Genomic DNA, 21,601 nt, shown 5'->3' with positions numbered 1-21,601 from the left:
GGCCCAGAAGTCACTGGACCTCTGGCACAGGCACAGTGGCTCACTCCTGTAATCCCAGCACTTTGGGAGGCCAAGGCGGGCAGATCAGGAGTTCGAGACCAGCCAGGCCAACATCGTGAAATCCTGTCTCTACTGAAAACACAAAAACATTAGCCAGGCGTGGTGGCGCATGCCTGTAATCCCAGCTACTTGGGAGGGTGAGGCAGGAGAATCGCTTGAACCCGGGAGGCGGAGGCTGCAGTGAGCCAAGATTGCACCATTGTACTCCAGCCTGGGTGATAGAGCAAGACTCCATCTCCAAAAAAAAAAAAAAGAAAATGAAAAAAAGAAAAAAAGTGTCACTGGATCTCTGGCCCCAGTTTCTTTAAAAATGTAAGTGGTAGCAAACCCAAGCTTCTCTTTCCCAAGGCTACTGAAGGCAGAAATTCAACCATATAACAGCATTTAGAAGAATACCCCACTCCACAAAGGTAAGAGACAACATTACCATATCTACTCTTTACCACTTGCCAATCATTCTCTTCTGCATATTAACCAATCTCTAACTGTTCATAAACCAAATCTAATACAAACAGTGGTTTTTGGTTTTGTCTTGTTTTATTTTTAAGATCTAACTAAGACAATAGCCACTGAGCATGCCAGGAACTCAAGCCTATTGACAAAGATTTCAGTGGCTCATGAAGAAATCAGTTCAAATCAGTTGACAGCCTAATTAGTACTACAGCTACTTGACTCCCCCTTGCCACTATCAAAATACCCAACTTAGGACCGGCAGATAGACTGTTAACATTTCCCAGATGCCCGGCCTTGCTGAACAGTGGTGCTCAGCCCTTCTTTCTCACTCCAATATAAGGCAAGCTCCAGGGTGACACTTAAGAGCAACTCAGACTATGAGACTCAAAAGTGTGCCCATAGGGAGAGGTAAGCATGCAACAGACCCTCAGGCTGACCATCAGTGTATTCAGGGAAATCTGTCAACCTTTTATCTATGGACATAGCACTTCTAGTTCAAGGATCACATACTTCAAAAAGCCCCCAGAGGCCAAGTCAGTAATGTAAACATATAAACTAGGCCGGGCAAGAGAAAACCACAGTAGGACAGTCATGTTCCATCTAAAGTCAAATAAAAATATGCAGGACCCCCAAAAAAAAAAAAAAAAAGATTTACAGACTGAATTTGCCACGTGGTCTTCTTCAGTTTGTGACCTCTATATCTGGTTCACTACCAATATTTTTAAGATTAAAACAAAACCAAACCCTCAGGCTTAGAGAAGTCTGCAAATGTCCCAGGCCACTTGGCTGATTAAAAGCAGACACGACAAGCACTGAGGTCTCTTGACTCCAAGGCCACATCCTCTGTGCTGTACCTTGCTGCAGCTCTTTATCTTAAGGGAAACTTCCTGGGTCTGGAGCCTGCAGGCACCAACAAAACCACCATACAAGAGGCCTTTGTTCATGAGCAAACAAAGCTCTCTCCTGGATTCAAGTGTGACCACTACTGGGCAACAAACATCTCAAACTAGGAGCACAGAATTGCTCTCTGCTTCCCCTTCAAATGTCAGGCAACTCAATCCTAAGATGTCAGTTTTATTGGCTCTTCACACCAACAGTGGATTAGCTTGCAGCATCCTAAACTGCTGTCTCCGAAGAGAAAAAAGAAAGGAAAAGAAAGGACCACTCACTTGTTCAACCACATAAAATGCAAACTGCAGGCGCTGGCGCTGGAGCATGGGAATCAGGTGTCTGAACAGGACGGGGAGGTGCTCGTGGCGATTCCGGAAGGGGATAAGGATCGCCACCTGGAGAGGATCACCGCAAAAGAAGCACAGTTAGGACTCTCAGCTTTCACTCCTTAGCAGGACCCCCCTGCAGAATTGCTGACCAACCCATGGGAGTTCTGGGAGGCTGATTACATGGTCCTCAGCTTTCTCCAAACAAAGATCTATGTTTTGCAAGCTGGCCCTTGGACCTAGATGAATGTTATTCTTACATATACCACACCTTATGGTACATAGTAGGCCTGCAATCTATTCTAGGCCATAAACTCATAGGAAAACACACATTCTACACTGTGACAAAAACACATCTATAAACTTACAATTAAAACAAGCTTCACACAACAGTATTTCCCCTTGCATTTTAATAGATTCTTGCTAAAAGAATGCACTTAAGCCGGGGTCACAGCTTAACGAAAACTACTGATGTCTTCTGACTATGGTCAGGCAGAAAAACACTAAATCTCAGTGTCAAGTCAGGTAACTTTGCTTTTTAATCCACTAATCTTGTAGTAACCAATGGAGGACAGGCATGAAGCACTGACTCTGCAGATGACTTCTGCAAATGGGTCAGTAGAGACCACCAACGCCTCATCCCCTTGCTTTGTTCATATTCCTGGTAGGAAGACCAAAGGGTTTTGCTTGGTCATCAGAATAATGCAAATTTCTGTGTCTACAAAGGAGTCCTTGTGTAAACCCGTTCCTCCAACATGTTTCTACATGTGCATGGCGTGGTAGGATGAAAATGACAAAATACCATTGGTTAGCTAATCCCACGGTGATTCGGACCAAAGGCAAACCCCAGGTGGGTTTCTCAGCATTTTGACTCTGACTTCACACCCTACCTTCCACCGAGGCATGCAATCAGAAGGCTTCCAGTGACCTCCGAGCTTGATGGTTGGGTCTTTGGAGAAGAGTTCATGAATGTAATCCATTCCAATTTCACTCATGTTTATGTCTATTGGGCCCTCTGAACAGAGAGGGGGAAAAGGGATCAAGAGGTCAGAAAATGATAGGTTTCCCTATGCCCGAGGTTTTAGTCTACGGAGAAGTACAATGCTTTTTCAGCTGATTTGTTTTTAGCAAGGATGGGAGTCCCTTCCTCTGCTTTCCATCTCACTGCATTTCAGTTCCTCACTATTATCAAGGTAAAGAGGCAAATCAAGGAACTGAGACTTTAGAGTTCTGCTTCCGTCAGGGGCCAGTAAGAAATGAAGACTTTAAGTAAAACAGCAGTTGAGCGTTTCTTTTCTTTCTTTTGGGACAGTCTTGCTCTGTCACCCAGGCTGGAGTGCAGTGGTGTGATCTCAGCTCACTGCAACCTCTGCCTCTGGGTTCAAGCAATTCTCCTGCTTCAGCCTCCCGAGTGGCTGGGACTAAAGGAATACGCCACCACACCCAGCTAATTTTGTATTTTTAGTAGAGAGGGGTTTCACCTTCTTGGCCAGACTGGTCTCGAACTCCTGACCTCAAGGGATCCACCCACCTGGGCCACCCAATGTGTTGGAATTACAGGCATGAGCCACCATGCCCAGCCTTCTTTTCTTTTGTTTTGTTTATTAATATGTTTTAATAAATAGAGACGGGGGTCTCACTATGTTGCCCAGGTTGTTCTTGAACTCCTGGGCCCCAGCGATTCTCCCACCTTGGCCTCCCAAAGTGCTGGGATTATAGCTGTGAGCCCCTGCACCTGGCTGCAGCTGAGCTTTTCTGAGAAGAAGGAGAAAAGCAGCTGAGCTTAGAGTCATGTCTGTTTGCTCCTGATGCAAGTGCAGACACACTACCTCTCTCAATCCATTCACCAGTGGGTCAGGACCCTGAGTGATTATGTCCTAACTCAGAATGCTGGTCATCTCTGACTTAAGTCAGGAAGTGGTACAGTAACAATCAATAAATACTATTGAAACAATGAACTGATAACACTAGTTTCAGGCCTGTCAACGCCTATTTCTGATACACAAATCTTAGCCTTCCCAAACTAAGCTTACATCTAGATGCAGACAAACGCAGATTTTAAAGGGAAAACCTATATATGTGTGGTGAGACATGCAAATGAAACAGTAAGGCTTCCAACACAACTTACGTACTTATAATTAATTATTCATATATGGATGAGAATATGTTCAAATACCATGCATGACTATTTCTAACATTTTCTTCTATTTTCACTATGTTTGAGCATAAAAGTCAACTTTGCAAATGCAAGATTTTCCTTTTCTTGATCTCACTTTTTAAAAAAAAAATTTTTTTTAAAGAAGTGGGGAACTATATAAGAAGTCTAAAAGTATAGGAAAAGTGTAAGAGTTTACTGTCCTTGTTTCAGCTTACACGAGATTCAAAAAACAGAACAAAAAGATCTAAGAATTGTTCTAACTAGCACTTTGTTAAAACAATAACTTGCAAGGCATGGTGGCTCATGCCTATAGTCCCAGCTGCTCAGGAGGCTGAGGAATGAAGGTTGCTCGAGCACTGAAGTTCGAGACCAGCCTGGGCAAATAGTGAGACCCCCACCTCTAAGATCAAGCACTACAATCAGTGGGAGATTTATACTAAAAAGACAAAGTTGACTGCCTAGACAGTCACGTGCTTTGACATTTTCACCAGTGATGGATGGCATATAAGGTGGCTGCATAAAATCACAATGGAGTTGAAAAATTCCTACTGCTTAGTGATGACATCGCTGCCGTAACATTGTGTTACTCAAGTGTTTCTGGTGATGCTGGTATAAACAAATCTACTGCACTGCCAGTCATATAAAAGTATATCACAAGGCTGGGAGCGGTGGCTCACACCTGTAATCCCAGCACCTTGAGAGGCTGAGGCGGGCGGATCACCTCAGGTCAGGAGTTCGAGACCAGCCTGGCCAACATGGTGAAACCCCCATCTCTACTAAAAATACAAGAATTAGCCAGGCGTGGTGGCAGGTGCCTATAATCCCAGTTACTCAGGAGGCTGAGGCAGGAGAATCACTTAAACCTGGGAGGCAGAGGTTGCAGTGAGCGGAGACTGCACCACTACACTCCAACCTGGGCAATAAGAGCAAAACTCCATCTCAAAAAAAAAAAAAGTATAGCACATACAATTATATGTAGAGTACATTATACCAGATAATGATAATAAACTATGCTACTGGTTTATATATTAATTATACTATATTTTTAAATCGTTATTTTACCTTTTGAGACAGGGTCTTGCTTTGTTGCCCGGGCTGGAGTATAGTGGCGCAATCATGGCACACTGCAGCCTGTGGCCCAGGCCTAAGTGGGAGGGTTGTTTGAGGCCAGGAGTTCAAGACCAGCGTGGGCAACACAGTAACACCCCATCTCTTAAAAACTAATAATAATAATTTTAAAATTAGCCAGGTGTGACAACAGGCACTTCAGGAGGCTGAAGTGGGAGGGTGGCTTGAGCCCAGGAGTTTGAGGCTGCAGTTTTTTAAAAAACTTTTTATAAACTTTTTAAAAGTTCACAAGTTTATAAAGTAAAAAGGTATAATAGTAAGGTTAATCTATCATTAAAGAAAGAAGACTATTTTCTGAATAAATGTAGTGCAGCCTAAGTGTTCAGTGTTCATAAAGCCTGCAGTAGTGCACGGTCATGTCCCAGGCCTTCACATTCACATTCACTTCCTCACTGACTCGCCAGAGCAAATTCCATTCCTGCAGGCTCCATTCATGGTAAGCGCCCTACACAGCTGTACCATTTTTTATCTTTTATACCTCATTTTTTACTGTTCCTTTTCTATATTTAGATACACAAATACTTACCACTGAGTTATAGTTACTGCATAGCACCATGCTGCACAGGTTTGCAGCCTAGGAGCAACAGGCCATACCACACAGCCTGGGGTGCAGCAGGCTACACCATCTAGATTTGTGGAAGTCTATTCTAGGAGGTTCCCCCAACAATAAAATCACCTCACGATGTACTTCTCAGAAAGCACCCTCATTGTTAAGCTATGAATGACTGTATTCATACCTTCTCTAGGAAGTTCAAACAGAACCCAAGTTACAAAGGACAAGCAAGTGCAAAGGAAAGAGTGAAAAAGTAGAAAAGGGAGAAAATGGCACCCAAGAACACAGGCAACCCTGCAGCAGGCTTTGAAGAGGAGCCAGGAGCACAAATGACTTTCAAATCCCTTTTTCCAATGGCAGGGAGGTATTTATATTCTCTCTATAGGCAGACAGAAACATCAAGAGTGCCCTCCCCTTTACCCATTTTAAAAGCAGAGGAAGATAGGCCGGAGCTCTACTCACTCATGGAAGGGAGCCTTTCAGGGCAGGTATGGTTTGCAAAGTAGGTGAAGTCTTCAGGAAGAAATGTTGTAGTTTGCAGGAAGGTTTCACTGTGGTTCAAGTCAAGAGGGTAATCTAGGGAGGTAAAGGAAAACAGCCGATCAGACTGGTATATGTAATCAACCGTGCCATTATTAGATGCCTACCAAGTCTTTTTCTTAGCTATCAACTTGGTGGAAGGAGACAGGACTCTAGACTGTCGCTTTGATGTGGCTAAAAATGTGAACCCATCAATAAAAATGTTACCCAAGTGACATATTTTCACCAGTGTTCCTATTCCTATTGATTTTATACGCTTATATGCAGCACTCAGTTTATAGTAAACTGTAATTCAATGTAATTTTTAAAATAGCAGTCTCCCTCATTTCTATTTTCTAAAGGAACCACTTGCCCTTCTTTTAGCCAAGTATTCCAGCATTTATATTCAGTATTCACTTCTGTCAGCCTGTATGGCTAGTCATGATGTGTCTGTTTGCAGTCTTACCTACTGACCTCCACTATGGGAAGTGAAGACATTATCCCCTTCCTTCTGCCGCCCCTGTCACACAATCCCCTTCCTCTCCCCCGTCTCCCATCAGTCACATATCATAGCTGTGGTTAGGACAATCTTCAGTCTTTGTATTATGATGCTGCTGTTAAGTACTAGTCATCGCTGAGAAATGTGGGAAGTTATGCATCTTATTTTTTGTTTGCTCAGTTTTATATGCAATGATTCTAATTCAACACCACGCCTTTCACAAGACATTTCCTCCTAAGACACGCATTAGGTATTCTCTCAACTTCATCCTCCCAGAGGAGGTGTGGCAGCTTCTGGCTTTATTCCATGCCAAATGTGCTTCGTCGGGGAGGTATTCTCTCGGTGATGATTCCTCTCTTCTGTACTCTGTGCTGCCTTTCTGGAGAATACAGAACAGGAGTTGGATGTGGGACCTCCTGGTCCTCTGTCTCATCTTTTCTATCCAGTTTTCCATCTTGCCATTTATCTGCCCTACTTTCCAACAGATTTCCTCAACTTTACTCAACCTTCTTTTAATCATCATCTCTGCTATGATATTTTTAACTTTGAAGAGCTCTTGTTTCCTGAATGTTCATTTCTTACAATATTCTTGTTTCATGTTTGCAGTCATTTTTCTCTTCTCTTATTGATATCTCTGGGGTAAGTATCTTTGGGTCTCTTCTCCTGGTCTGACCAGATTCTCCAGAGAAATCCACTCCAATGTCCTGCCAGAATGGTAGAGTCCTCACTATAAACATCCTGAAACTAAGAAAGAAGAGAAAGAGGCTAGGGCATAGGTAATCCCCATCTTTTCAAATACTATGGTCATGCCAGGTATTCCCAGGTTGAGGAGCCTCTGTTTTGCCATCTCTGGGGTTATTAAGTCTCCAGCTCTTGCCAGGATGAGGAAATGCGTCTGGGTATCTGACTGCTTTTTAACAGCTTTCAATCTCCCTTTATTTTAGTTGCCACCTTTGCTCCTACTTTCAATATTGCTAGTTTCAGAGTTTCTGGGGGATCCTGAGGTGGTTGCTGGTTTTCCTATTGCTGCTTTGAGCAGTCAAGTTTTCTTGGGTTTGTTAAGTCTTTTATCAGTGGCTCTTCTGCTTTCTATCTATTAAGATTTTTTGCTGTGGTCTCTCTTCTTGTTCTCATTCTCAAGGGTTTATCATTAAAAAACCCTCACATATGTATGCCCCTTTAGAGTCATGTTAGTGGATATGAAGAGTGTGAAGGTAGATGTCTTTTTCCTAGGGTACTATAGTTGCAGAGTAGGAGGAGGGCCCTCTAACCTCATTTTCTACAGATGAATAACTGGAACAACATACACAGAACTCAGACCAGGGGCCCTGGCTAATGCATGACAGAGCTCCAACTAAACTCTGAATTAGAGATCTTTCCAGTATACTGTATTGTTTTTTTTTTCACAGAATATTAAATCCTTTTGGATTCATGCTGATTCTATGAAAACTAAAACATTCTGTTCAAATTCACTTTGTACCCTAGAATTCTAGAATCTTCAACTAAGATATTTTTGAAAAAGCACTATGAGCAGGTTTCCAAGAATCAAATGGCTAACACATTGAATCCTTTTATATATGCACACGGCTGCCTACTCCGCAAGGACTCGGGACAAAATTCAATGAGAGGCAACTTGAAAATTTTAACAGTGTCTTAACAAGTGAAGGAACAGAATGCTTTCTGTCCTTTTTAGCAGCAGCTTTCCTGAAAAACATGAAGCCTGCATTTATAGAGAATAGTAGAGACTAATTTATATAAAGACATAAACCAGGCTGGGTATGGTGGCTCATGCCTATAATCCCAGGAGGCCAAGACCAGCCTGGGAAACATGCTGAGAACCTGTCTCTACAAATAATCTTAAAAATTAGCCAGGTGTGGTGGTGCGTGCCTATGGTCCCAGCTACTCAGGAGGCTGAGGCAGGAGAATCACCTGAGCCTGGGAGGTTGAGGATTCAACGGCAATGATCACACCACTGTACTCTAGCCTGGGCGACAGGGCAAGAGCCTATCTTAAAAAACAAACAAACAAACAAACAAAACATGAATCAAGACAGAACCTTAGAGATGAAAGATTCTGGATGAATCTAACAGATGAAATTATTCTCCTATAGAAAAAAATTAAAAGACCTCACAAGTACTAGAAAATGTGCCTGTGTTTGTGATATGATCATGTGTGGCAAGAGACGCCGGCTGGAAACAGTGGCACAGTGAACACATTCACTAGAAGGCAATGAAATTCCCAAAAGTATTATACTAAGTATATTTTCATAAATCAACAAAAACAAAGATAATAATCATTCTGGTCAATGACTGACCCAAGCCCTAGAGCTAGAACCTAATCAGGAAACTAGAATTTAAAAAACATGAGGCAAGAGACAAGGTATCTCTAACTCTAATGATTCCACTATTTGGAGTTTCTTTGAAGACAGATAAATTCCTTTCTACTTCCTTCAAATAATCATACAATAAGCCTGGTAGCAGCTGCCATGAAACAAAAAAAAAAGCATTTATTTTTTCTTCTGATTACTAAATTAATAATATGTCACTGTTTTAAGAATCCTCAAATAGGTGATCACTTGAGGTCAGGAGTTTGAGATCAGCCTGGCCAACATGGTGAAACCCCATCTGTGCCAAAAAACACAAAAATTAGCCAGGTGTGGTGACAGGTGCCTGTAACCCCAGCTACTCAGGAGGCTGAGGAAGGAGAATCGCTTGAACCCACGAGGCAGAGGTTGCAGTGAGCCAAGATCGCACTGTTGCACTCCAGCCTGGGTAACAAGAGCAAAACTCCATCATAAATAAATAAACAAAAAAACAAAGTCTGCTTTTCAGCAGCAATAGAGGCCTTCTAAAATGAAAGAGACAGAGGAAATTAATTGTTCACGACCTGGTAAAACTATGTGCAGTTATCGTGAGGAGACCTGGTTTTTCTCCCCTGCTAGCTGTCCAGCAATGGGTGGGGTTATACTTCAACCCCTTGGAGAGTTCCAAATACAATTTCTTACTCTTCTAAAACATGTACCTAGTGAATGAGGAAAATGCTGAGAGAAAAACAAGCCTGTTGAATTTCTTCGGCCATGGTTTTGCTTTTTAATTTAAATCTAATCTATTTCAAATCCAGACATATTCTTCTTGAAGGGCAACGAAGGCAGCCACTTTTACATTTAGAAAATGGGAAAACAAGCCAGGCACCATGGCTCACACCTGTAACCTCAGCATTTTGGAAGGCCAAGGTGGGTGGATCACCTGAGGTCAGGAGTTTGAGAGACCAGCCTGACCAACATGGTGAAACCCTGTCTCTTACTAAAAAATACAAAAAATTAGCCAGGCATGGTGGCACACGCCTGTAGTCCCGGCTACACAGGAGACTGAGGCAGGAGAACTGCTTGAATTCAAAAGGTGGAGGTTGCAGTGAGCCGAGATCCCACCACTGCACTCCAGCCTGGGCAACAGAGTGAGACTTCATCTCAAAAAAGAAAATGGGAAAACAGGCCAGACACAGTGGCTCACACCTGTAATCCCAGCACTTTGAGAGGCCAAGGCAGGTGGATCACCTGAGGTCAGGAGTTCGAGACCAGCCTGGCCAACATGGTGAAACCCTATCTCTACTAAAAATACAAAAATTAGCTGGGCATGGTGGTGGGTGCCTGTAATCCCAGCTACTCAGGAGGCTGAGGTAGGAGAATTGCTTGAACCTGGGAGGCAGAGGTTGCAGCAAGACAAGATCGCGCCACTGCACTCCAGCCTGGGCAACAGAGCGAGACTCCATCTCAAAAAAAAAAAACAGTGTGAGTCAAAAGATCTCAAAAAAAAAAGAAAAAAAAAAGATAGAAAATGGGGAAAAAATGGGAAAACAACAAACTCCTACCTACAGGTTCAAATGGCTGCTGATACCATGGGCTTGCAGACCGACATTTCTGTCCAACAGCAGCTGCTTATTCAGCATTGCTTCACACCAGTGGTTCAGCAGCCTTGGCTGCACATTTAGAATCATCTAGGAAGCTTTCAAAAATCCTAACACCAGGCTGGGTGTGGTGGCTCATGCCTGTAATCCCAGCACTTTGGAAGGCCAAGGTGAACAGACCACTTGAAGCCAGGAGTTTGAGACCAGCCTGGGCAACATGGTGAAACCTCATCTCTACTAAAAATACAAAAATTAGCCGAGCATGGTGGCACCCGCCTGGTGTCCCAGCTATTCAGGAGGCTAAGGCAGGAGAATCACTTGAACCTAGGAGGCGGAGGTTGCAGTGAGCTATGGTGCCACTGCACTCCAGCCTGGGTGACACAGCAAGACTGTCTCAAAACAAAAACAAACACACAAACAAAATTCTAACACTCAGGCTACACCTCAGACCAATTAAATAAGAATCTCTAGCAGTCAGGCACAGACATACATCAGTACTTTGGAATGTTCCCTGGGAATTCCAATGTATAGCTAAGCTTGATATTGGCTACCTTAATACCTGGAGGAGGTAAAAAACCTGCCTTCTCCCTTGTGTTACCAAATCCAGTTGAGAAGAAACTGGAAGTGCTGACCAATGGACCCCAGCAAGAATCACCACTTTCCCTCCCATCTGAGAAAAGACCAAACATTTGCCTCTCTGCTTGAGAAAAACATGGAAATTTATGTATACTAGAAAGATGCCACTGGGACAAATAATCTGTGAAATATAAAGAATTAATTCTTCAAGAGTTAGTCCATTTAAGGATGACGACCTACCTACTGGGAGGGTAGTCACATCAAAGACTAGACTGGACATCTAAAACCATGGAGAAAGAGGTGAAGATGACCCACTCCACTAATAGATTACAAAGGACACCGGCACAACTTTACTCACTCTGCAGATTCACAATCTCACAAACCAACGGCTTTCAGTGACAAAAGGAAGCTTCTCCTGGTCACTACTTCAGGCTTATTTCCAGATTCACAGCCCCCATCCCCAAAAGTCTGTTTTCATTCAATAATCACCACGTTGCTTTTAAACTTAAAGAAAACCAGTATTATTTAAATGTCACCCTGGGCTTTTGAGCTATGCTTGGCCTAATGCAGACGCCTGAATGTGGGTATGCGCCTCAGCATTATTTCAGAAGGGGATGGTGCATAGTCCAGGTTACCACCATTAAGCCAACAGTGCTCCAGGCAGAAGTTATCTGGCCAGAGGTGTCAGTCATTTGACTGTCTCAGGAGTCTTGGGCCCAGAATACCCTCTCTGACTGTGCTAGGCAGACACTGTTTTGAAATGAAGAAGAATGATGGGTTTTCATTCAATACACTTTCAGTGAAATGCTATTTTCTTTTCAGTACAGGTTGAGTATCCCCTTATCTGAAATGCTTAGGACCAGAAGTGTTTCAGATTTCTGATTTTTTCAGATTCTGGAATATTTGCATTACACTTACCAGTTATCAACCCAAATCTAAAAATGTGAAATCTGGAATGCTCCATTGCACATTTTCTTTAAGTGTCGTGTTGGCACTCAAGGTTTTATCACATGTGGATTCTGGAGCAGTCTGGAGTTGGTATTTTCTGATGGGGAATGCTCAACCTGTACTTACTCGCCAAAGATGTGCCAGTGACACAGTAGCTCATCAAGATGGTGACTTCCTTAGAAACATGCTACAACACTTAAAATGTGCTTTCTTGTTAAATGCATTCCTGCATGCATATAAAAATAATTTACCAACTGCTTCCTATGTGCTAGGCAGTGTATAAGGTATTAAGAATACAAAGATGACAAAAAGAATGAAGCCATTACTGGGATTCAGGGGGCAGGCCCTGGAGTCAGAGAATCAGCAAACCCTACCTAACCCTACTGCTGCATCAAGTTCTACGACTTCCGTGTCTTGTTCCTTTTATCCCTACAATGGGGACATAGTAGCTACCTTCTGGGTTCCTGTGAGGGACTACATGAAATTATGTGAGTCAAGTATCTAATAAACAGTAAGAGAGTCCCTGATGGCAAAGATTTCCAATCTATTAGAGAAATAAACACATTTAACAAAAAATAGATTGTTCTAACCAGAGCGATGCAAGGAAAAATTATTTGGGTATATGATAATTTGAGAATAAAAGCACACCAAGTTCAATAATAATGGGTCACTGGACACACCCTTCAAGGGTGAAACTCACTTCTGTACTCAGTTTTCAAAGACAACAACTCCAGAAGTAGCGCAATCCTGTGTTGCCAGACCAGCAGTGGTGTGGAAATGGGGTCCTGTTGCATGCCCCTCTAACTTCTGAGAGAATTGCCAGTACTGCCAAATGTCCAAAGAGACAGACATCCTAGCCTCATCTAACACTGCAGAAGTATGATATCTGGACTAGGTAAATGTCATGAGAACACAAATGTCTAGTTATGTCATGAGAACATAACTAGAAGCAGGATTTTGGCAGGGTTAGGGAAAGAGTCACATGATCAAGCTGCACCATCTTCCCCAAGATTATACATACTATGTATGAAAAATGGAAACAGCATAAAATCCTGCCTTTACTGACAGAGCCACGTATGAGTCAAGTGAGACTCTGTGTGGATTGTGTGCAAAGCCTACCACCACATGCAAGACGGAAACTGCAGGGTTTCCTCTCCCAGGTATGGTTCAGAGCTCAGGCAACTTGATCCAGTGCGACCACAATTTGTCTAAAAGGCTCTGAAATGTCATTCACTTGCTCTTTGCAAACAAGAAAGGAAGTATCAAAAGTTTACCAGTTTGCTAACTACAGTCCTCTGTTGCTAAAGTGGTCAGCAGAGGAAACTGGTAAATTAGGATGTGGTCAATTCTTTTAAGGAGAGGCAATTCTTTTAAGAGAGGCAATGCTTTCCCTTGATTTCCTATGCACCACAGAGTAATTCACATTTGCAACAATTGCAAGGCAATTTCACATTCGACAGTGAAACTTCCAAAAATCTTGTAACTTATTAGAGAAGGAGAGAGGACTGATTTAGAGGGAGAATTTTTTTTTTAATATAAATATTTTAAAATATTGGGCTTAGACGAAATCATTAAGAAGCCACAGGAGGCTGGGTACGGTGGCTCATGCCTGTAATCTTACAGCACTTTGGGAGGCCAAGGCAGGTGGATTGCTCGAGCTCAGGAGTACAAGACCAGCCTGGGCAACATGGTGAAAGCTGTGTCTACAAAAAATACAAAAATTAGCCATGTCTACAAACAATACAAAAAATGAGCCACGGTGCCTCACACCTTTAATCCTAGCACTTTGGGAGGACAAGGCAGGAGAATCACTCGGGCCTGGGAGGTCAAGGCTGCATGTGAGCCAAGATCATGCCATTGCACTCCAGCCTAGGAGACAAAGTGAGATGCTATCTCAAGAAAAGAAAAAAAAAAAAAAAGGCCCGGGCACAGGGGTTCACCTCTGTTAATCCCAACACTTTGGGAGGCTGAGGCAGGCAGATCACCTGAGGTCAGGAGTTTGAGACCAGCCTGGGCAACATGGCAAAAGCCCGTCTCTACCAAAAGTACAAAAGTTAGCCAGGCGTGGTGGTGCACACCTGTAACCCCAGCTACTCGGGAGGCTGAGGCAGGAGAATCGGTTGAATCCTGAGGCGGAGGTTACAATGAGCCGAGACAACACCACTGCACTCCAGCCTGGGTGACAAGAGCAAAACTCCATCTCAAAAAAACCCACACAAACCCAGAAAGCACATCAGTCCTCAGTTAAAGAAATAAGAGGCAAATCCTGAATCCTTAGCAAAATGAAATCCCAGAATCTAGTTTTTAAATAAAAACCATCCCTGGCTGGACTACAGAGGCCTCAAGAGAATCCCATTTAATCATGTGGAAGTATTCCTTCCTTCCTGTATTCAGTTTTTGAAAGAGTTAAAAAGAAAGTGGCCTGGTGCAGTCGTTTATGCCTGTAATCCCAGCACTTTGGGAGGCCGAGGCAGGCAGATCACTTGAGGTTAGGAGTTTGAGACCAGCCTGGCCAACATGGTGAAACCCCATCTCTACTAAAAATACAAAAATTAGCCAGGCATGGTGGTTTGCTCCTGTAATCCCAGTTACTCAGGAGGCTGAGGCAGGAGAATTGCTTGAACTGGGGAAGTGGAGGTTGCAGTGAGCCGAAATCACCTGATGCACTCCAGCCTGGACGACAGGAACAAAACTCCGTCTCAAAAAAAAAAAAAAATAGTAGTCATCCAGTCACTCTTAATGTATTATGCTATAGTTTAAATGTCTGTCCCCCACAAACCTCATGCTGAAATGATGACCCCAATGATGGACTTGGGGCCTATAGGAGGTATCTGGGTCACAGGAGCAGATCCCTCATAAATGGCTTGCTGCTGTTGTGGTAATGAGTGAGTTCTCCTCTATTAGCTCCCACAAGAGCTGGTTGTTAAGAAGAGTCTGGCACTGCCCTCCTCTCACTGCCACATTGCTTTCTCTTACCACACACACAGGCTTCCCCTTCCCGTCCACCAAGAGTAGAAGCAGCCTGAGGCCCTCACCAGAAGAAGATGCTGGTGTCACACTTCCTGTATAGTCTACAGAACCGTGACCAAATAAATCCTTTTTCTTTGTAAATTACCCAGCCTCTAGTACTCTTTTATAGCAGCACAAACAGACTGAGTGAGTCATATTGTTAACAAAAATGAACGAGGATTCATTTGGCACGAGCTCTTTTAGCAGTGAAGTAAAAGCCAAATCCCTCTTTTACAATGCACTTTTCCCATTGAAAATAATTATTGCAACCGAATTTACCTCTCTTGGGAGGAGACATTCTAATCAGACGACCTCTTTACTAAAAATATACCTGAGTCATTTACACTGCTGTTCCTCTTGGCATAAGCACTCCGAAGCACCTGCTCATAAACCTGAGCACCGATTGTTCTCACGTTGTCCCGGATCAGAATGCCTTGAGCTTGCATCATGAAGAGGTAGGTGTTCACTGCATAAAGCAAAAAGGAAGGGGAAAAAGAGGTGGATTCAGAAGCAATCGTTTAAAAAAAAACATACCACATAGCTATGGATTTTTTTTCTTTTTGGACCTTTAAAGCCTCTTTTAGTTCTTTTAAAACCCTATACGACCATAGCTCTATTTTCCACACCTTTCAGGACACCAACATCCTTTGGGTAGCTAGTAGGGCTTAGAGGAATTTCTGTCAATATCCAGCAGTTTTAGAAAAACCATAAACTTAAAAAAAAAAAAAAATTCCATCTGGTCTCCAAATACCCAATCTGTTTTCTAGCACTCTGATCATCAGAAAGACCTTTATGAATTAGTTAAAACTTTTTTTTTTTTTTTAAAGGTTTCTGCTCTCTTTAAGTTCACCTTCTCAGAATTAGTTCATGGTTCTTCACAGAGGAAGAAACCACTGACTCTCTGCCTGCTAGAAGCACTGAAGCCATGGTCTAGTCTTAGCAACCTTTTCAAAGGGGCAGACTGAGGCTCCAATCACTTACCCTTGAGGGATTTGGAAAGAAAAAGGAGTAACTAAAGAGTATTTGCAGTCCTCACTATCCACCCAGCCAGCCCAAAAGTCCAAAGCAATAGGGAAAGAGCACAGTCCAAGGTCAATTAAAACATGCTCTTAACAAATGAGTGTTCAGATTAATCAGCCAATCTTGTCTTCTTTGGAAAGTGATCTCCACTTGCATATTCCTGAAGTCTCTCTATGATACAAAACTAGAAAGTCACAAACACACCAAAATGTAATTCCTATATTCTACTTGCAAACTCCACTGCTATGCCATCTATTTTCAAGAAACGGTGAGATTTTAAAACATAGTTTCTTAACCAGTCACTCTAATTCCCTCAAATTGCCTTTGTCATTGTGAAAGGGGGATGTGTTACAAGGGTGGAACATTTACAAACCTAAACTTTGTGGGTGTTTGGGGGTGGATTCATCTAACCACTTGGCTAACCTTGGGACCAGGTCCCAGTGCCGCCTCCACATTCAATGTATCTGGCCTTGGGATGTGGATTCTGGCTCTTTGACAAGACACGTGGCTGACATTATGTTTCATCACTATTAAAGCGGTATCCTGTATATAATGCACAACAAACAATGACTGAATGGAATAATGGATGAAGTTTAGAAGTCACTGTATTTCAAGCTAGTGCTTTTGGTGCTTTATACTGGAAATGACAGAGGTGGGGTGGGTTAGCATAATGTCAAAAACCCCACATGGCCAATGTTAAACAGGGACATGAAATCTTTCAAAAGATTTCAAATCATCTCTAAGGTATATCCCAAGCCATAAAATAATAAGCAAAAAGGACCAGTGTTCAGAATGCTTTCAGAAATGAGGTATCGCTTTCAAATGCGGCCTTGCATTGGTTGGAAGACAGCCCTACACTTAACTTCTGGCACAATCGAAGAATAGATCAGATACTGTGTTTAATTCTCTAGTAGCTAGGAAAGATTTTAAGGAAAAAAGACAGCTTCCAATCATTAAAAAAGTGCTAACTGTGTGAAATCTCTGAAAGCAGGAGTAACACCTCATTCTACATTTCCAGCAGATAGCACACTGCTGGTCACAGTAGGGGGCAGGCCACAAATACTTGTTAAACCTAAGACTTAAACTTCATCTAATGTCACATTTCTAATTCAGTCCTGTGGTTTTTTTTTTTTTAAAATCATTTGGGCTGTACAGTAGGTTCCCCCTGCCCTGAAATCTTCCTTTCATCCCCAACATATTACTAAACCAGTTGTCTTATTGAAATTTTTGTATAATGCTTTTATTGTGTTTATTGTATTTATTATTTATTGTATTTATTGAGAATCTTGTGTAAAGCTTTTAGTTAGGTGCCGCCAATAATTCACTACCTCCTTTCCTCTGCACTGCTAAGGACACAGTGGCTTAGTCCCTCCTTTAAACACTCTCCCTTTCTTAGCTTTGAATCCCAACTGGAGGATTTCTCTAGGGCCATCATTCTCTAATGTTTCCCACCCATTTGCCAGAGTGCTTTTAAGAAGCCTATTTCCTAGGTCCCACTACCCAGACTGATGCAGCTGGTCTGAGTGGGGCCCATGAATTTGCACTTGTAACAAGCTTGCAGGTGACAAAATGGTGCTGGACTAAGGACCACACTTCTATAACCACTGCTCTAGGGAACTCTGGCCACATAATAAATGTAAGCAACATTTATTGAGCACTTAATTACATAATTCCTTATCGTATTTAATCCTCATAATTATCCTAAGAGGCAAGTAATACTATCCAATTTACAAACAACTTGGAGGCTTCAGTTTCTCCAAGTATCTTCACAAATGTCAACTGAGAGCACTAGGATTTGAACCGCGTGTGTCTGTGCTCTTAACCACTAAGCTTTTATACCTTGCTCATCCATGTTCTAGCCATAACCTCTCTCTGAAAGATTTCAAGCACCCACATGGCTTAAATAATTACTCTTAAAGAGATAGCTCTCACATCTTCATCTCCCGCATAAAGCTGCCAGATGGATCTTTCTTGATCTCTCTTAATTATAGATTTATCCATACAGTTCCTGCTCAAAAGCCTTCTACGTCTCTTGCCTTTATCCTTGAGCTGCTGCTACAGCAATGGGTCTATTCTTTCTGCTGTGCAAATCCTATTAATCCTTCAAACACCAGTTCACAGACTTCTTGAGGAAGCTTTCAGTACCATGTCAGTCTTCCCCGTTCTCCAGTTTCTGAGCTGGTCTATTACAGACTGTCAAAACTTGAATTTGTTTCCATGTTGATTTAGTTCACTAACAACTGTCTCGTGTTAGTCTCGTCATTCAACTAATAAATTCACATAAACCACATATTATTATTTTTTCTAATTATCCAAAGGAACTAGCATAATGCTAAAAAAAATAAAAACTGAGGGAGTCAAGATTGCCAAACAAAAGGAAATAATCACAAATCCACAACTTGGGATTGGATGGGATTTTAAGGAACACTTGTCAATATCATCTAATGCTTCCCACTACTGGGGAACTATGACCTCCAGGAACCCAGAGTCAACAGGGAAAATACAGACATCAGCAAAGAAAACCTACTCTGGCTCTGGTTGGGTCCAAAATGTTTCCCAGTCACTTTTTTTTTTTTTTTTTTTTTTGAGACAGAGTCTCACTCTGTTGTTCAGGCTGAAGTACAGTGGTGCAATCTTGGCTCACTGCAACCTCCACCTCCCGGGTTCAAGCGATTCTCGTGCCTCAGCCTCCCAAGTAGCTGGGACTACAGGTGCATGCTACCACGCCTGGCTAATTTGTGTATTTTTCATAGAGACGGGGTTTCAGCCTGTTGGCCAGGCTGGCCCAGTCACTTTTGCCCACTGGTTCTCTCTCAGCCCTCCCCAGCCACCCTCTCCTGCTCAGGCCCCTTCTGTGTGTGCCCCTCCCATATCACAACTTCATCATCATAACCTTATCATCACAACTTCACTCCCCATCTAGGTTGAGCTCTCTGAATACTGGCCCAGTTGTCTACACACACAAAGGGTGGTGACCACACGAACAGAGTGGTCCAGATGCAGTAGGATGAGCCTAGAAACACACAAACCACCAGCAGCCCTGTTCCATCTGTTACCACAGATCTGTCAAAGCATGCCCCTTTTTGGAGATTCACAATGCAGAATAACTCAAGGCCCAGAAATTCCCAGAAGAGAGACGTTTAGTTATCTAGCCTGCCATTTCCCAAACCAGCACATTAAGTGAGTCTGCAGAACTTACTTTGGAAAAATCAGCTTTGGATATTTCTATGAATAGTTTTTAAACTTCCATTATATGGTTAGGTAATCAATCAATCAATCTTTGCTGAATGTGGTTGGTAAACAGCAGTCACATCCTATTACTAATTCATATCAGGCTTGCTAGAGGCAAAATCCCCTTAATCTTATGAGAGATGCTAAATTGCCCTTCTCCTGTGCAGTGCTCATGCAGTTGGTTACACAGATCAAACTGTAGGACCTTCAGGTGTCTCTATTAAAAGTCTGGTTACTGGCTGGGTGCAGTGGCTCACACCTGTAATCCCAGCACTTTGGGAGGCGGAGGCAGGAGGATCGCTTGAGGCCAGGAGTTCAAGACCAGCCTGGGCAATACAGCAAAACCCCGTCTCTACAAAAATAAATTTTAAAAATACTAGCCAAGTGTGGTAGCATGCACCTGTAGTCCCAGTGTCTCACTCTGGAGATCAAGGCTGCAGTGAACCATGATTGTGCCACTGCACTCCATGCTGTCTGGTTAACAACAACAAAAAAGCAGTCTTGTTAATAAACTTAGGCCATGGCTCTGGCCTAAACTAGGAAGTACATATGCATATAGATGTTGTTTTCGATCTAAATTATCTCATTCAAAATTCACATCTCTGTGAAGTAGATATCATCTGGAGTGTTTAATAATTTTAGAATAGGAAGTCGATTCCTCCAGGGGTAATTTGCCCACAGTCATATGGTTAGTGAAGTCAAAACCAGAGAGGTGAACTGAGGTGCTGCATACATTTTGATGAGCTTTGTGTTTTTTTCTTTTTTTGTTTTGTTTTTTGTTTGTTCTGAGGTGGAGTCTCCTTCTGTCGCCCAGGCTGGAGTGCAGTGGGGCATCTCGGCTCACTGCAACCTCCACTTCCCAGGTTGAAGTGATTGTTCTGCCTCAGCCTCCCAAGTAGCTGGGATTACAGGCACCCGCCATCATGCAGCTAATTTTTATATTTTGGTAGAGACAGGGTTTCACCATGTTGGCCAGACTGGTCTTGAACTCCTGAACTCAGGTGATCCGCCTGCCTTGGCCTCCCTCAAAGAGTTGGGATTACAGATGTGAGCCACCGCGCCCAGCTAACTTTGAAAATTCTGAAAGTAGTACTTTCCAATAACATAGTCCTGAGCAAAAGTGGCTGAATCACAGTTTGAAAAAACAATTTTAGGCCAAGATCATCCTGGCTAACACAGTGAAACCCCGTCTCTACTGAAAATACAAAAAATACAAAAAGTTAGCCGGGCGTGGCGGCAGGCACCTGTAGTCCCAGCAACTCGGGAGGCTGAGGCAGGAGAATGGCGTGAACCCGGGAAGCGGAGCTTGCAGTGAGCCTAGATCGCGCCACTGCACTCCTGCGTGGGCTACAGAGAGACTCCGTCTCAAAAACAAACAAACAAACCAACAAAAATTTAAGTTGGTGTGCAGTGGTTAAATCCTCCAGTTTCAACGAGTCTCTACTGAGCCCCTCCTTCACTGTGTGCTTTTTAGGCACAGTACGAGGGCACTGGAGGCCAAGCATGCATAAGGCAACACTGAATAGATAAGTAATGTATAGACAAAACTCAACAAATTACAATGCAGTGTGGTGAATGTGAAGACAACATTTAACACAAATTCACACTTACTAATAATTTGTTTTACACTTTCATGAGACAATGTAATTATTATCCAGCCTCAGTATCTAGGAGGAAGGATCTCTCATATATAACCATAATTCAGTTGAGAAAAATAAGCCCCACTCAGGTCTATACAATTAGAAATTTCCATCCAGATGCCAGTGCTAGCAGCCTTGGGCCATGGCTTAACTGGACAGTTTTCAGGGCGAAGGACTGGGTTTCCTGCCCTTCGGCCATCTCTTGGCCACACAAGGTGCCCTTCTTCCTCTCTGCTTCTGATTCGAACAGGAAAACCTACTCCTTTCTCACTGATCCTTAATGTGTATCCTTAACGTTTGCTGTGGTTGGCTTGGTAAGCTAAAATAGGGTTCAGAACCAGAAAAGAAACCATTCTCTTCCGGAACACTTTTTACAATCTGTGTCTCCTCCCCAACACATGCAAACATACAACACACACATACTCACACCCAAACACCAATCGCTCTCCTCTCCTTTGGTTTTCTACTTAATGTACTACATATTTTAAAATTTATCTTGTCCCCCATGAAAACATGAGCTCCATTAGGGCAAGGCTGTTGCTTACTTCCTTTAATGCTATACCCCCAGTGGCTAAAACAATGCATCGGGAACACAGAGGATGCACAATAAATATCTGAATTTTTTTAAAAAAGTAAGTTGAGACAATATACAATTGAGTTTTCTGAACTCCAGGAGGCATGGAGAT

At 42.7% G+C, this 21,601-nt stretch overlaps 1 protein-coding gene across 1 annotated transcript in view; it reads right to left on the bottom strand.

The window, feature by feature from the left end:
* B4GALT5 (UDP-Gal:betaGlcNAc beta 1,4- galactosyltransferase, polypeptide 5) overlaps window positions 1–21,601 on the bottom strand; it is an 83,362-nt gene that overhangs the window by 8,514 nt on the left and 53,247 nt on the right. Inside the window, exons 2-5 of the mRNA XM_011928829.1 lie at window positions 15,356–15,490; window positions 6,032–6,145; window positions 2,621–2,745; window positions 1,683–1,799 (exon numbers count right to left, since the gene is read on the bottom strand). Of these exons, the coding sequence (XP_011784219.1) occupies window positions 1,683–1,799; window positions 2,621–2,745; window positions 6,032–6,145; window positions 15,356–15,473 (474 nt within the window). The 5' untranslated portion in view covers window positions 15,474–15,490. The remainder of the gene's footprint in view (window positions 1–1,682; window positions 1,800–2,620; window positions 2,746–6,031; window positions 6,146–15,355; window positions 15,491–21,601) is intronic.

This window comes from Colobus angolensis, unplaced genomic scaffold (assembly GCF_000951035.1).
Source record: "Colobus angolensis palliatus isolate OR3802 unplaced genomic scaffold, Cang.pa_1.0 Scaffold8, whole genome shotgun sequence".
Taxonomy (NCBI): domain Eukaryota; kingdom Metazoa; phylum Chordata; class Mammalia; order Primates; family Cercopithecidae; genus Colobus; species Colobus angolensis.
This window is presented reverse-complemented; position numbering and strand designations above follow the sequence as displayed.